This window comes from Manacus candei, unplaced genomic scaffold (assembly GCF_025592945.1).
Source record: "Manacus candei isolate 608988 ecotype Guabito, Panama unplaced genomic scaffold, ASM2559294v1 h1tg000008l, whole genome shotgun sequence".
NCBI lineage: Eukaryota > Metazoa > Chordata > Aves > Passeriformes > Pipridae > Manacus > Manacus candei.
In genome coordinates this window covers 10,795,423-10,812,803 of record NW_026138056.1, presented here as the reverse complement: position 1 = coordinate 10,812,803, position 17,381 = coordinate 10,795,423, and the positions used below count along the sequence as shown (strand labels likewise).

The following is a 17,381-nucleotide window of genomic DNA, read 5'->3' as shown; positions in this document are numbered from 1 at the left end:
ATCTCTGATATTGCAAAATTTACTTATTAGCATAACTTTATACACTGATGCTTGATTTAACTGAGCAATTTTATATGTATCTAAATATACAGTACAGGCTTTGCAGGATCCTGTGTAAGAAAGGATATACCTTCCTCTGCTATCCAAGACAAACAAGGTAAAACACATTTTGGTTGTGGTGAGTGAATCTTTCCTCAAACCTCAATTTCATAAAATTGTTAGCCTGATCTGTAACAACACGGGGGAAACACGACTGTTTGCTAAGAAGATGTATTTGTCCTTTATATTCATCTATGAGGGAAAAGCCTATTTTTTTTAAACATACTTCTAGAAAAGAAGATAGCCTCTGCTTCACTTTTCATTCTTATGTCAATTTTCCACAATAGAAAACCTTCCTTAGGCAAACACTCTGAAATGCAGCTTCTAAGAGCAGTGTTGGCTTTGAAATACATAATGAGAACAGAAAAGATATTTAGCATTGATGACAGGAAAGCAGTCGCTATGAACAAAACACAGTAGCCCCTGTAAAGGAACCTTACTGTTCCTTAAATATGTACCCCTCTAAATCTGCATATTGCAGCCTGAGAAACAAATGCTTAGAGTCCTAAAAGTCTCCCACTGGCACATCATGTTTTCTCCAACCACCAGTGAAGTTTTCTTCTCCTAAATGCTCCGTTGAGCTCTCTGCTCTACCCTTGCAGCAAACTTCTGCTAAGCCCTTCTTATGAAAACAAATACCATTCCTTAAATTTCTCAGCATGTTACTTGCAAATGACAGGCCAGCAAACAGATACTCTCCATATGCCAAATTATGTCATTTTCATTTTCTGGAACGAACACTTCTCACAGCAAACTGGCAAAGGTTTTTTCAGTTGGGTTATGAAAGAGCCAGCTCTGTGTCTTGCTGCACCTGCTGTGTTGCTAAGCCTGGTATCTGGTGGCAGCCCCCCAGTCGTCCATAGCAATTCTGGGTCCAGAAAAGAGAGTTTGCCATTTGTACACCCTCAGAGGTACTAGCAAATGTTCAGGGGTGAATTCTGTGGATATTTGCATATAGATTTCTGTAGACACCAGGTTTTCCTATTTGCAAAGAGAATCTGATTTCCCACACTTCTCATGGGACAAGCTGGTGCCTACAGTGTATTGAAGTCCCATCATATAAAGCCAAACTTCTGCATTTTTAGGTTAAATTATGAAGATGAGTCTTCATGTTCATGTAGTGGAAAACTTGCCTGAGAGACTACAAGTAACTGAAAACAGAGGAGAATTTTTTTTTTAAAAAATAAAGATTTGGCCCGGCTTCTCATCTTGACCTTCCATCTTACTGCTCAATGGAGCCTCCGTACAGCCCACCTGGTATCTACTTCTTTGAAATGAGGAAGCCACAGAACAACTAGAAGGCTGTTTTTTTTTTTTTCCTTTCAAGGAGCACACTTAGGAAACTCATATTTGTGTTTTAGGTGTTTTGAACTGTTCCAAACCAAGCTCTATCCTCTGCCAGAAGAGTTCTTGAAGTCATAATAGCTACAGATTAAAGCATACTTCCTATCCAAAAGCTGTCATCAAACTATGATCTGTCATTATCCTATTTATCTACCATCAAACTACGTTTTCGCGATGGTCTGTAGGGCTGGTGACTCACATGGTTGCTACCGATCTTCAGCATTTCAAGCTGCTTGCAACAGTATTATCATGAGGAGGAAAGCTGGGTAGCACACCCCTAAGGAAAAGGGCCAGTCTGGCTGCCTGCACAGGAGCTTTGCTGGTAAAGAAAAGAGCAAAGAGAAAGATCAAGTAAGATGCACCAACCACATAAGCAAACCTGCTAAAGTGTCTCACTCCTTCCGCTCTCCCAACAACTAATGAGGGGTCACAGCACACCAGCTAAGCACCAGCATGGTATAACCACAGGACTTCCACAGCAGAGTTGGACCTAGCAAGGTTTGAATTGGTGGCCAGCAAATGCGGCCAACACAAACAGAACTTTTCATGTGTTACAAGCTCGGGTTTTCTCACGGGGGTTAATGTGCACTCCCCCAGGCAGACTCCTCTCACCCATCCAGCTCCAATGTTGTCTCACTCTGAAACCTGCAGAGTCCTGAGGCTTTGCAAACACAGCTCCCTCGTAGGATCTGTCCCTCTGTGAAGGTGTCTAATTAATTCCCTAGTACTCATGAACACCATGTTCTGTCCCACTGTTCTACTCTTCAGAATTGACAGCAAGGGGTTTTTTTCCTTGTTTGATGAATATTACCTTTTTATCTGACAGAGATGCTTGCTAAATAATACAGTAAGAGCCAAAATATGCCAGAGCAAATTTCTGTGGGATCTGTTTTTAAAAGCTCTGGGTAGTAAGGGAACAAGGCCGATGCATCTATGCTGTTCGTCATACACCAGTGACTCTTGAACCACCAGTCAACATCAACTAATATTTAGAAGATGACCCCATTTCCACAAGTTTCAAAGGAAGCAACAGAGGGAGGCACAAGCCTGTGCCCTGAACAAGCAAAAAGGCTGACAGAGACCAATGGTGGTGGATGCCAGTCCATGCAATGTGGGGCTGGCCATGCTCAGCATGCACACAGCTCAGAAAACCCACCAGTAGTCAGAGACTGCTCCTGCACAGCTCTAAGTGACCATGAAGATCCAGCCTCTCAGTGTGCTCATGCTAAAGGATGTGGGTGTACTCAGTGTCCCTTACAGGGCTCATGGAAGACCTTGTACACTGTGTGCTACTACTGAAACAGCCCTTATTACCTGAGTCTTAACCCTGTTGTTGAACATTCCCCCTTCAGGCTGGCACAGGATGGTCATGTAGCTTCCTGAAGCGACAGCCGAAGTAAATAAGCATCCCCTGCTTTAGAGGCAGCAGTTATCAGTGGTACACAGGGTCACACACCTATGAAAAGACTTAGTTCAGCATGTGCACTTCCCATTCACTTCTCGGACCATTAAATTGCTGTTTTCATGCTATGCTTGTATACATCATTCTGAAATTCAGGCTGCCTGAAGGGCTTTACGTTCAGTGAATGGAGAGTGTCCATCACACACAAAAGATCCGGTGCTTCCAGCAGCTCACAAGCCAACTCCTGATGCTGGGATGACCCCATGGTGTGGAGGGTGCCCCCAGCTCTTTGTTCTGCTCCCCTTTCAGGACTCTGCCTGTAAGACACTTGTTTCTGAGAGACTTTTCTTTTGTCTCTGGTGTGTTCATTTTGGAGGCATCTTCTGTGGTGGGCTGAGACTGCACTGCTTGCCTGCCCAAGGCCATGGAGAACAGAGTTTTGACCTCTCAGCCCTCCACCACAAATCCTAAATGGTAGGATTCAACTCCTGAAGGTTTCCTCCAGCACTAACAACTCATGGAACTTTGCAAGCTCTACAAAAACCAGGCAAGTGAACTATTCCAGCATCCCCCTTCACTACATATTTCCAGAACATAAATACTAAGGCCATATGCAGCTCTGTCTTTTCCAATAGGTAGAAATAAATTGAATCTTCACAAGCTTTACTAATCATAAAACTATTTTAGAATTACTCAGGAAATGAGATTTATTGTAGGTCAATAAATTCTGAAGAAAAATCTACTTGACCCTGATAACTTCAGTGTCCTTTTGAGTGGACCTCTCCCCAGCAATTACTCAGCAGATATTCTCTCCTTTCCTCCCAGCAACTGCTGCTCCCAGAAGGAATTCTCCTGCCCATTTGCATTCAAACCTAACACAGTGACACAGACAATGCAACTGTAAGCAATGTTTAGACTCTAAATCCAATCACCAATTTGCTTCCTTAGCAAAACAGGGAAAAAACCCACCAAAAACCAAAATGACAAAACCAAAACAAACAACTCAAAAAAAGCATGTGCTTGTTTCTAACCACCTGGCCTGCTGGAAAAGGAAACTCCACATACAGAAACAGCAGTACTTTCCCCAAAGAAAACTATGGCAACCAAAATTCTAGGCATACACAGAAACAAGTACCTGGGACCATCACATCAGAGAATGTGAAATGATTTTAAACCAATGTTGCTGAAACCTTGCTTCACAGAGTCCCTTGTTAATTTAAGACGAAGCTATGAAGAATGATAATTTGACATGAAAGAAACCCTGGCAGAACCTGGCCCTAGTTTCTAGTAACCTCATGTCCTCATCCACCCATTCACCACAAACTGAAACAAACTCCTTCTGCACGAGACAGGAGCCTTTGGCACCAACAAGCTGACTTCTGAACAAACCTTTTTTTTGCCATTTACATATAATTATACTCTAGCCTCTGAGCAGCTAGAAGCTCCATGTTCTTTTTTTGTATGGTTTGTTTCTTATGAATACACATAGAGCACAGACCCAAACCACATTAATGATAACCTTGTTAAATATAAACTAGTATGCAATTAAACAAACTGCTAACACAAACAAAAAAGCCAGGAAACTCTGATTATATGTTCACAACAGTTTCTGAAAACTAAATGAAAATAACAACATAAGACAGCCTGTCTTGCCTGATACTGTAAGAGAAAAAGGTTTCACATTGTAACCTATCTGCCTCAACATAGAGGACGAGTCTGTCAAACGCATATTCAATTTCAAGCTCACTGCAAGGAGAGCAGAAGGGTATGAGGAAAGGCAGCAGGTGCACAAACAAACTACCAAAAAAAAAATTTCTGATTTTTCTCTCCACATCATCCTTCAGGTGAGCTGATACCTGTCTCTGGGCAGTTGCTATGACTTCCACCTTGTTACCCTGAGAAGGGCTGGCAGTGTGCTGGGGATTTGGCTCCTTCCTCTCCATTAAGAGAGCAGCAGAAGGTCTGCTCGAACTCTCTGTTCTTGGGCTTGCACCAGCCTGGTGCATGCCTGTGATTTATCTTCTGTGCAGCCAAGAGTGAACCGAGCAACTGGAGCCTCTACCACATCTTTTCATTAAGATGATGAGGAGCTAACACTCCGTACAACCTCCATGGTCTGCAGCTGTCCATCCTGATGTTTAAAAATATATACCTTTTCCAGAACAGAAAGAAAGCTATTGAAGGCAGGCAAAAGTCTGCCCTGGGCTGCATATGTGCAGGGCCACAACAGCCAGTAAAGGTAAGGACATTAGCCAGAGTTCTCCTGTACCAGTGTTAGCTGTAAGCAAGTGCTACAATAGAGAGCTTCACACTTGTCAGTGGAGTAATGCAAGGTCTCTGCCACAACTGAATCTAGCTCTCAAGAAAACAAAAGAGCATGAGAAAACAAGCACTTTCCTTATATCCTACATCACAATAAAATATACAGCACAAACAACGGCTGCTATAGGACTGGAGGAGCATCCTGACAAGGTTTCCTTAGGTGATTTCCCTTGCCATGGACTTGGGCTATCCATTCAGTCTGTTTGCATGTTAGCAGTACAGCTGAACTTGTAAGATGTTGGACTTCTAGGCTGTAAACATGAACAGTAATTACCTTTCCCTCTTAAACTCCAACTTGTTCTCATGTAACAGAAAAAAAAAAAGTAAGTATCACTTGTAGAAGAAAACATTCAGAGAGGCAAACAGGGGTAAGGGAAAATAATGGCCTGAAGAGGAAGGGCTAAGATCTGAGCATCGCTCCTAGAGCTGAGCACAGGATCAAAGCTTGCAAGCACAAAAGACCAAAGAGGATCCTTGGGAATCTAGAAAGGTAACCTGCATGAATCCGGCATCAATAATAAACTCACTAACTAGAAAGCCAGGCAGAATACAGCCTCTTGAACACTAAGAGGGTACTGCCATGTGCAGTATCACCAAGAAGTAAAAAGTTCAAGAGTAGAAAATCAATCCCCAAATCATGGTCTGTGGGTCACTTTTCACTCACAAGGCTGAGGGCAGAGACTAAAATGCACGAGCTTGTGTGTGTCACATCGCTGTGCTGTTGATCCACAGCACAACTAGAGGGTTGTCACTGCAGAAAATGTTTTGAGAGACACGTGACTAGAAGAAGGGTGGTAGCCCACCAGCAGGCATTGTACTTGGGAATGTGAGACTCCCTAGCACAGCACCTGAAAAGCCACCAATAAAATCCAAATAGGAGGGGCAAAACCCAACCAACAGTGGGGCATGCAGCTAAGACAACTTTCTCCTGGAATACCTCCAATTTCTCCAAGCTGGTTAGTTTTGAAAGGGACTTTTCTACAGCGATCTATGCTCAATTACCCTTATAAACCCTTGCAATAACATGTGACTCAAAGTTTACCTATTTGTCCAAGGGAGGAACAAGAAGGGAGTGTGGCAAATGGGGAATGTGGGAGTGGCAGCCGATGTGGGCTTAGGGAGCACAGTCATTTCCTCCAGCTTCTTCTCTGCTTCTCCCCCCCTTCCCCTGTCTTTGATATCTGAGTATGCTGTTGAGGAAGTGAAGGAAGGTGATTTTGTAGTCGTGGAGCAATTAATCCACATGCATTTGCACATTTTTACATGATTGCACCTTCTTAGCCTAAAATCTCAGCTTTTCAAGCAGGTGAGGTTATTCCTTTGGGAATTAAAAGGCAAAAGAGTACCCAGCGGCAATAAACAACCCAGAGAAACATAAAGTGCTTGTAGATAAAGAGCTTATTTGGGGTGGTAGCGAGACGCTGCTTAAACCATGCGCTCGCACCGTAATCCGTGGATGTCGACGCAAAGATTTCCTTTCCCCGCGTGGGCTACAGACCTGACTGCAGTGCACTTGACTCAGGGCTGGTTCCCTGCCTGCTGCCTATAAGACAGGTAGCACGGCGGGCTGAATCCGCCACCAGCCATGAGAACACGGTGACAACCGCTCCGCAGCTGGGCTGGGCTGCAGCGGGGCACGGTGGCTGTACAGCCTCACGCCCGCACTGCTGAGCAAGAGAGAAACTTTCAGCCACTTGCGCCCAGACGGGAACGACTGACTGACCGGCTGGTGCGATCCGGGAGGCTCAGGCACCTCCGACGACCCTCCCCTGCACCCTCGCAGATCACCGCCGCTGCTGCTGCTCGGCCGGCTCCGCGGAGCGAGGCTCCCGCTCGGCGGCTATCGGGCCTCCCTCCCCAAGGCTTCCCCCGGCGGCCGTGCCCGTACTTCCTGAGCGGCGAGCCCATCGCCATCCCGCGCATCCCTTATCCCCGCATCCCGCGCATCCCTCATCCTTCGCAACCCGCGCATCCCTCATCCCCGCGGCGCGGCTTACCGGGATCGCTGCAGCTCGAAGGCGGCGGCGGGGCCGGGCTGCCCTAGCTCTCCGCTGCCGCCGGCGATGCCCTGGGGGCTGGTGCGGCCGAAGGGTGCCGGCAGCACCCCCGCCGTGAAGGAGTTGAGGCGGCCGCGGCTGCCCGCCGCCGCGGCTCCCAGGAAGGCGGCGGGCGGCACCTGCACGGCGGCGAAGGCGTCCTCCTCCTCCTCCTCGTCTTCCTCCTCCTCCGGGGGCTCTGCGGGCGCCGCCGGGGGGCTGCCCAGCCGCGGCGGCGGCGGCAGCAGCGGCGCCTGGCGGGGTCGGGCGGCGGGGCCGTCGTTGCCCGGCGGCGGGGGCCGCCCGTCGAGGGAGATGCTGGTGAGGAAGGAGAGCGCGGCCTGCCTGCGCCGGGGGTCGCTGCGCGCCGGCGGCGGCGGCTGCGGCGGCGGCTGCGGCGCTTTCCTGGGGCAGGGCTCTGCCGGCGGCAGGGGCCCGGCGGCGGGACTGCCGGGGCTGGCGGCGGTGGCGGCCGCCGCCATTGTCGGCCGGCTCCCCCTCCCCTCGGCGCTGGCCGGGCGCTGCCTCTCGCTGCCGGCCCGTCAGGCGGGCGGGCGGCGGGGCAGGGGCGCCGCGGTGCCGGCGGGGTGCATGGGGGTGGCGGGGGGTGCGCTCCGCCCGGCCGCGCCGCGCTGCCCCGGGCCCCCGCCGCCCGCCCGCTCCGTATTTATAGGTGCAGCAGCCGCACCGCCGAGCGCCCTGTGCAATAACACGGCAATCACGTGTGGGAAACGGGGCGCTGGAGGAAAACAAAAGCCCGGCCAGCAGCCCGGAGGAGGAGGAGGAGGAGGAGGGAGAAGGGTGGGTCTCGGCGAGCTCCCTCCTTTCAACCTCTCTCTTTTTTTTATTTTTTTTTTTTTTTAAATTCCCTTTCACCCCCTTCCCTCCTCCTCCTCCTCCTCCTCCCCCTCTTTTTCCCTTCCTGGATGCGTGGGGGCGGGCGGGAGCCGAGGAAGGTGGAGTCTGTGCCCGTAGTACACGGCACATGGCTCTCGGAGCCCCGCACCGGCCGCACCGGACCCAGGGCTGCGGCTCGGCCCGGCCCACCCGCGGCACCGGGAGCGGCACCGGGATCGGCACCGGGATGCAGCCGCGACAAGCAGCCCGGGCGCTGCCTGCTGGTTTTCCCGGGTAGGGGCTGGTGCCCGGGGCAGTCGCTGGCGGTAGGTGCCCGGGCGACTGGGAGGAGAGGCGGGGATGGGGGATGCTCTTGGCTGCCGACTGCACGTCCCACGGTGCAGCAAGCCTGAGCTGCCCCTGCTGCAGTCTGAGGCGTGCGAGTGCCTCTGCATGTGCAAGTAACATCTCACGGGTTCCCTAAGCTAATAAAGCACCCCCTTTCCCACCTTTCCCTCAGCCCCTTCCCCAAGCCTTCCCTCTCCCCTACACCAGAGAAAGCGCAGGTATTTATTTTACCTTCTCCTATATAGCCCAAGCCCCAAATCTTTGTCTTCCCTGACATCCCCAAAGTGATGGCTGATGTGCAGCTGACTACAGGTCTGCACGCTGTCTCCTTCTGCAGCTGCGGCTTTGGGAAGGTGAGTGGCCAGTCTCACCTCAGCAAAACGCTTCATTTCTTCATTACTTTATTTTGATCAACTCAACCGTGCTAGGAGTGTGTTTGTCCTGTGATGATACTTTCATCAACGGCTTATGTAAGGGTTGGATAACAGATACATACAAACAGCAGAACATATGGTTGTTGCAAGATAACAGCACGCGCTTTCTTCATAAAGCATTACAGTGACTTTTATTACATTCCATTTACAGTTGGTAGATGATTTAAAAGCCATCCCAAACTGTCACAAAATATGGCAATATCCCCTACAATTTTATCAAAACCTTGCTAGTTTGATGTTAAAAAAAAAAAAAAGATTGATCAGAAAGGAGAACCTAATCCTATTGTTGGAGGAAGTTATGGACCCAGATTTGTGTTCTTCTCAAAACTGACCTTTTGAGCATTCAAAGACTTTAGAACTGAGCTCTGTGACTTGGACTGATCTCTGAACCTTCGGTCTCTACTGACACTAAGTGCAACAACCCCCAGATTTAGAGGCCCAGTCCCTGGGATGTGCTACTTGTGTGGTAAGGATACTGGATGGGCAGCATCCTGAGCAGGAAGCAGTGAGGAAGGGAAGGGGAAATGATGGAGGAAAGAAATGTTTTCCAGATCACACCTTCTTAGAGAGGTAATTGCTATTTTGAGATGAACATTCTCACCAGTCAGATCTCTTGAGGTTTACACTGGTGCTGTCTTTCTTAACAGAAGGCAATGGTGTACCTGTCCCTGTGGCATTTCAAGGATGAATCATTTGGATGGGAAGTGGGAAGGTCAGAGTACTAAACTCTCCTTTCCAGAGAAAAGCCCAACTGACATTTCCCATCTGCTGGAAGGATGCTTTGTACTCCTGTGGTTGCAAAGTGGTTCCTTCAAACTTCTGTTTTTGAGAGGAAGGCTGAGGAATTTCAGGCCTGCCACCATCCTTTGATGGGGCAGGCAATGCCTGTTTCTGACCAGAGGCCTTCACCCTGCAGGGGCAACCTGTCAGGGCAAGATGTCAGGGCAACGATGCACTTGACGTCCCACAGATGAGTTCATGCTCCTTTCAAGATAGTACCGCTTTTAAAAGAGTTCATGACTTTTTGGAGCAGGACTCCTGAGCCACTGAAAAAAGTCACAGCTCTGTAGCCTGATAATTGGTACATTCACTGAATGCTGACCTCTGGTCCAAGGACTACTTCCAGAGGGTAAATAAATAGGTGGTGAAACTCAGGCCTCCCTTGTTACAGTGGCGTAAGGTATACACTGGGATATTTTTTCCTCTTGCATTTCTGAGGGGAAGCAGCAACAGTGTGTATTTTTCTCTGCAGCTCAAGAACTTTGTATGGCAACTGAGTGATGAAGTGTGTTTTATAGATTTAACTTCTTGCAAAATACAGGTCTGGGAAAGAGAACCACCGCCAAAATGGCAGGTGGGGTTCCAGAGGTTGGTTTAACTTGGGACAATTTTTTTGAGTGCAGAAGTGTGCACTTCCTTCACAAAATTACTCTTGTGATGGGATAAATCACTCTCTGTTGGAAGCATTATTTTAAATGGAGCCACAACCTCTGTTCTAGAGCTCCTCTCGAGCTGTCCCAGAGGGAAATGTTATCCCCTCCCTTGTCCACATGTGCATCCAAATGCTTTTTGGCACCTGATTTTTTGGCACACAAAACTGTTTTTTGCAGTCTCTGACATCAGGAACGCTTATGTGAATGGTTGAGCCTATCAACCTCGTCACATCAAAATTAGGGTGGTAGGAATAAATTGTAGGTCTTTCCTGGCCTGGCTCGTTCAGGTGGGGTCACTTTGGCACTTTGCCAGGTGTTTGTGCTCACCAGCCTAAATACTTCCATGGGCCCAAACTGATGCCCATGGTCTAACCGCTTCTGGCAGTACTGTGCATGTGCACAAACTGTCTTTTCCAAAAATCACACTGAAGGTTAGCTAAAATATCCCTTCTACTGCACATGAGAATAAACCAATTTGAGAAAGCCACATACAAGAAGAAAAGCATGACTTTTTCAGTCTAAAGTGAAGCTATTTTTGATAATAAGTGAGGTGCCACAGTACAAACATAATTGGCATGTTAGAAACCTATTTATGCATTTAGTAGCAAATTTAAATGAATGTGCACAACATAGGGTGAATTTTTTCCAGTTAATTATGTTGTCTTGATGTGTACTGAGCAAAACTCTAGGTGATTACAATGCGCTATGGTAGTCCTGTCTGCTGGAAGATATGTGGAAATGTTAAACAAGTTGACTTTGCTGGTTGAAACTTTTTTGTTTGATGGGGAAGCAGTGGTTGACTAAAGGAAATAGGAAAGTTGAAAGGAAAACGAAAATGCCACATTCTGGAAGTTTGCTTCTATGACTGTTTTTCCAATCATTTCTCTCCCCAGGTTCTCTTCCAACCAACCAGTTCGACTCAAGTGCAAGCAAATGTTTTTATTTCAGAGGCCACAGGCTTATGTAAGCGGTTGGATGACAAATGGTAATGGGAGTGATAGAGCATGATGGCTTTTTCACCCAGTACACCAAGAGCTGCAAGAGAGGCTTGTCAGTTGTGGGTGTTCAGAGGCAGCATGGAATTTGGGGGGACCTGTTAACACAGGTGATGGAAAGGCTGTCTTCAAGGAGATTGAAGAGGGTGGAGGGAGTTTGGGCGAAAATGAAAGCTCAGCAATTTAGCAGTCTCAGGAATGGGATTGGAGAAGTGATACCTCTGCATACTTGCCTTCAGAGGAAGGTTAACCCAAGTGTGGAATTCTTGTGTTGTCTTGGGTTTACTTTAGCTAGTGTGAGGGCAGTCCTGCTGCAAGGCAAGCATGCAGCCAGCAAGACATGAAGAGCCAGCCCCAAAGGCCACAGGCCTTGAGCTAAAGCTGGGCTCCTGAGTGGCTTGTCAAGTCACGCTTAAAAATATCTTTTCAGGTGAATTGAAAACGTCATCCGGTATTTGAGTTAGAGGCAAGATTTGTGTTATACCAAGAGTTAACTCTGCGGGAATAACTGGTCCTGAGTCACCAGCGTGAGTCACCAGGCTAGTTCTTGAGTGGCCTCAGCACAGTGTATGCCTGCTTTGGTGACAAAAACAAGTTTCTTATTGTCACTGGTACTTGTTAGAGCTGCAAGACCGAGGCAGCTAGGGGAAGAAAAAGTAAATGCAATTGTTTCTTGTAATTTTGGCAAGCTTGTTTTCTGACTGTCGTGATCAGTCAGGTAACACTATTATGCAAAGCTCAGCAAAGATGTAGTATGGAGATAATGCTTCTGTACTCCTGTAGGTGAGAACAGAGATCAGTATTACTGGTGGTCTTGGATATCACTATCAGATCCCCACAGTCATGCAGAGTTCCCATAGCCTGTGAGCACTCTACTTCTGCTGTGCAAGACTTCAGAGAAACAAGAAATGTGCAATCTGTATAAACACTTTTTTTCTTTCTGTTGCAGAAAAGAATTGCACTTCAAAAGAGGAAAGCAGATGTAAAATTGGAGAAAGATTTGGAATATGAATTTAAAAATCCTGCTTAGAAGGAGTGTCTGGCAGAAAAAGAGTTAGGGGAGTTTGAACACATTTCACTGAAAGCTATAGTTAAGAATGGAAATTGGATAAAGACAGTACAAATTCTTTACAAAAGACTAATACTGCATCTGGATAGCAAGGCCTGTTTCGGTGCCAGGCCCAAACCTTCAGTCTGTTGTAAATTTAGACAGATTCTCAGAAATGCTAAGTACTTGTGCTTCCCATTGGTGATTTTTTATGAGCCTTGAAATGTAAAAGTTTGACACTAAGAAGAGTGTCACCTTGTCCAAAAGTACCATTCCTTGGATAGGTGTAGATCCACACTTGCCTCTCTATGAAGAACCTAACTTTGCTTGTATCGTTTCAGAGTGCCAGGTGTGAACACTGCCAAGTTAACATAAACCCAAGTTCATATACAGCAGTGGGAAAGTGGGAGAGATCTGTGACCACCTAACATCGTGGCTGGAGTAGTGTGTGTGACTGTGGGGCAGGACATGCAGAAGCAGGTGCCCCTCAGTAAAGATGAAACAGTGTCTCTGCAAATCAGCTGAGGTGTGGATGGTCAGGGCACCCAACCTGCCAATTATTTTGGATTGTCGGAGGTGCGGCATGTGTGGTGTTTGTGTTTGCACTGAAGGGTTCCTGAGATCATCAGTAAGCTAGTAGTGCACATATGGGTGGTAGAGCCAATTTAATACTTGTTTGTCTCTTGAAGAATTTAGGGCGGTCTAGTTAAGTCAAAACTGGCCTCTGTATCATTACTCCAACTTATTGTACCTTTATTAAGAATACTTAACATTTTCCATTGCTAGATCCATGCAAGATCCGATTCAGGCCAAGGATTTCTTGGAATTCTTTGGTCAAAATGGATATGCGAGCTCCAGGGGCAAGACCAAGAAAAACACATCACTTCGCCCACGTTAGAAATTCTTGTCGCCTCTCCTTTGAAATACCTGAGCACCCCTGCACTGAGATAAGAATTCAGGAGATGGGCTTCTGTCTCTGAAGTCGGGCTGGGGAAGGAGGAGGGGGTGCCCTTCTTGTCGAAATCTACCCACCTTTGTCCAGTTTTAAGCCTTTTGAATCATAGCTTGCATATGCTAGTTAGGGACTTATTTCTGCCTAGCAGCTCAAACGGACAGTGAGGATATACCTTCATGGAGCAAACTTCAGGCTTCCACCTTTGCTGAATGGGCTGAGCACATATGGTCCCCAGACCTACAGGATCACTGAGAGGGATGTTCCCAGCTGCTCTGTGGCACACTGGAGGCAGCTCCTGGACTGGGGGTTCAGAGCAGACAAGCAGAGTGGAGGATGAACTGCAGGAGGAAAAAATGCCATTCTCGGGTCAAATGCATGCACACGGTGTGGGGGCTGAGGGCTTGCGTATCCAGCATAAGTTCCTCCTCACTTTTTTTGCATGCTTGAATTTTTAAAGTTCCTCATTCAACTTCAGCTCACTTTTTTCACTCTGTATACTATTGGATCCCTTAAAGACCCCTACTAAACCAGGAGCTACATTTTACTGGGTGCTGCTAAAATGGTCTTCCATGCCTCAGTGAGCTTGCAGGATAAGTAGACAAAACAAGGAAGGTGGCCATGTCAGAACTGCAACTGGAATGTGGCTGTTGCTGGCTCCTACTGGAGTGATTAAATGGGAACAGGGCCACATAGCTCCTCCCTCCCTTAAAAAACAAAAACTGTGGGCACTTGTACAGAAAACAACCCCTGCCTCTGTTTGTCCTCATCTTGCTGTAGTTTTCTTCTTTGAAATCAGAGTTTGTTTGGGGTTTTTTTTTTCAGTGTCATAATAAATTAATATAGGGGTGAGGTTCAAAATGGAGTCATCTTTATTGAAACAAGGAATCGGCAAATGTCCCGTCTACCTGGAAATCTCTTTAGGCAGTGGTGTAAGTAAAAAGCAACTTTTAACTGCAATAGAACAGAATGACTGGTTGCTAAAAAGAGCTGGTTTAAGGTTTTCATTAAGTGACAGCTATGATTTATCCTATTCTTTACCATTTTGAGGCAGTTTGTAATCAAGCACAGAACCACTGGACATTAAGATTTCAGAGGGAAGCCTGGAAGAACATCTGTCTTCGTCACAATGTCTGTTAATTTTTAATCGCCTCGGGATAATTTTAAAACAGGCTGCAGGTTTCTGGAACATTCACATAGGCAAGTCCTTCAGTTTGCTGGCTGTTGAGGGTTAGAAAACCCTGCAGTTCACAGGACAGTGAGACCAACGAGCTGGATGAGAAAGTAAATGCTGTTGACACCTACTCAGACACAGTCTTCAATGAGTAAAAACATTAAATAAATAGAATCTGAAGTTCCCAGAGGGACATGCTGGTGGAGTGTTTCAGAGACTCTCCTATGAGTTCAGCTTGACTGGAAATGTTTAATATCCAAAAAAAAAAATTTTTTCAAAGGATTTTTTTTTCCTCTTGAAAATATTAAATTCAAGGAGTGTGACTCCAAGGTGGACGAAAGAAGTAAATGGAAAACTGGTGGCAGGAGCTGGGTTTTTGCATTCAGCAAAATGGCATTTTCTGATCTCTGTGCAACATGATATCCTGTAAGCACTACACTTGGTTTGCTCCAAAATTTCAGGGAAGGTTTCAGAGCCATTTTAACTAGGGAGATCCTCAGTGGGTAGTGCTCGTTGCAGGCTGATGTGGAAGGTTGGCAACCGTAAGGGGGAAATAAAACCTGTGCCTGCATCCTTGTGTCCTGTCACCTTGGGCCACCTGCACAGGAGTTCAAGGGAGCTTCAACCATTTTACTTTGCCCCCAGGATGGGGCACGGGTCCTGCCTGGGTCCCCTGAGCAATACTCCCAGATAAATATTTGTCACTGGCAAATTTCCAACATGATAAAACTCAGTCAGGTCAGCTCTGCCTCTGTCCCAGGGTGACCAGAAAAGCTGGTACAAGTGACTGGGCTCCTGAGAAGGAAGGTGAATTGGCAGTGACCTTGGTGGTGGGGTGATATGGGGTCAGCCTCAGCTGCGGGCTGGGTGGGAGTAGAATGATGGGCAGCTTCTCTCCTCCCAAACCTCTGAGATGCCAAAGACTGTGCACCTCCGATGCCAGCATGTGCCTGGGTGGTGTTCTCATCACAGCTAGGTCAAGTCGCAGCCTTCCCACCACAGCCCTCTGGAGGTCTTTCACTGCTCCCTGCAGCCCTGGGCTGTCACTGTGGTGCTCTTGGGGGGCCACTGCCTGCACTTCCCAAATACTCCTGCTTGCCTTCACGTTGCAAGAGGAGGGAGTCCAGCTACCCACTTGAGGAACGGCAAATTTACCTGCAGAGGAATGACCACAGGTGCCCAAATCCCTCACTGGGGTCTGCCGGGACAGTCTACCTGTGGGGTGGGGAAGGCTTGCTCCCACTGTAGGGGAAAACAGCAGCTCAGCCCTACCCCAAATAATCACAACTTGCCACATGCAAGTTTTGCATAATCTGATAGCAATTAAAGCTGCTAAAAATTGGTCTAAACAGGATACATTTTTCCTCTGAATGTTTTGGCAGGAAAGATTTTTGAGCAACAAATGAAAATGACATAAATAGAAAGGCAGTCCCCTGGAAAGACAAATCCAAAGTCTTCTGCTGTCTCTGCTCAAACTGACTAGCACTTTGGTATAATAATCTTCCTGTTGAGATCAATGAGGTCGTTAAATAAATTAAGCATTCAAGTGTAGAAGAAAATAAGGGAAGAGAAACGGCATTCATATTGAAAGACTAAAATTCAAGCCTCCTTGAGCCCCAAGGAAAGGGTAAATCCATTAAGTTGTGAAGAAATAAGAGCTGGAAAGAGTCTGTCAGATCCATTCTAAAACTTATGATAAAATAAAACTTTCTTAGGGGGCAGAAGGCAAACTGAAAGAAATGGCCATGTAGCAGGAGGGTACGGCTCTCCTAGTATGCTAATTGTTACATACTTGGCACATCTGCAAGTGTCTCTGTTGAAATGTTTGACAGACTGGCAATTCCTTCTTCCAAAGTAAAAATGAGTGGTTTAGTTCTACTTTACTGCTATGTCTTTGGAGATGGCTGGTGTTTGGTCCAGTCCCTCAGGGGAAAAAAAAAAAAAAAGAAGGAAATAGGTCAAATACACACCAGAAAGAATTAACAAGATTTTGGGTCTCTATCTATGTAGGAATGTGTGTGTGTACATATGTGTATGTATGTGTATATATATTTAACTTTGCCCCATGGGGATGTAATTCCAACTAGATCTAGCAGGTCACTTTTTAAAAAGAGACTGGATGTGGCACTCAGTGCCATGGTCTGGTAACCGCAGCGGTAGTGGATCAAGGGTTGGACTTGATGATCTCGGAGGTCCCTTCCAAGCCAGCTGATTCTATGATTCTATGATTCTATGATAATATACACTCTCCAACTAGAGCAGTAGAAGGAATACATAGCAGAATTATTCTGCTGGCTGGTTTTGGAAATGTTGTAGTGGTCTCCATGATGCCAGTGTGACTGTGTTCCTATGAGAACCGGCTGCCTCAAAGCAAAAGGGTTCTGTAGCAAGAGCAAATGAGTCCTGGCTAAAAACTTGGTGTTTAGCAAAAAACTAAATATTCTGTAAATATCAAGTATTCTGCAATATTCGGATTAAATTCACTCACTTTCAAAACTAATTGAAAGAGTTCTTTTCTACTCTGCCAATGAGGCAAGATGCAATGTTACATTCAAACCATCATTAGGACTAATCAGGACATCCCAGGTACTAAAAGCTTGTTCACATCCTCCTTGCAACCACAGTGTTACTTCTCAGAGCTGCACTCTGATGATGCTGCCCCTTTTGAAAAGCACCATACTGCAGGAGTAATCCCATAGGCTTTAATGGGACTACTGATTAAAGTACTACTAAGTACTACTTATTAAAGCACTATTCTGTGTGAGGGAGCATTCTAGAGTCTGACTTTATGTTAATGTTTGCCTTAAATGCAGATGTCTTCTGAAGAACAAAGTCGTGTGTTGTATACTTGAAGAGTTTTATGTTGCCTTAATGTTGACTTGCAGCAGGAGCAATGCTTATAGAAAACTCCAAAGCTCTCTTGAATATGATAAACACATCACACAGCGGGTGAGCAG

At 46.6% G+C, this 17,381-nt stretch overlaps 1 protein-coding gene across 2 annotated transcripts in view; it reads right to left on the bottom strand.

Moving 5' to 3' along the window:
• Positions 1–8,034, bottom strand: part of CABLES1 (Cdk5 and Abl enzyme substrate 1) — a 72,887-nt gene extending 64,853 nt beyond the window's left edge. For both annotated transcript variants that reach the window (XM_051775298.1, XM_051775303.1), the window contains exon 1: positions 7,165–8,034. In XM_051775298.1, coding sequence (XP_051631258.1) covers positions 7,165–7,685 — 521 coding nt within the window. In that variant the 5' untranslated portion in view covers positions 7,686–8,034. The remainder of the gene's footprint in view (positions 1–7,164) is intronic.
• Positions 8,035–17,381: the final 9,347 nt, after the last annotated feature.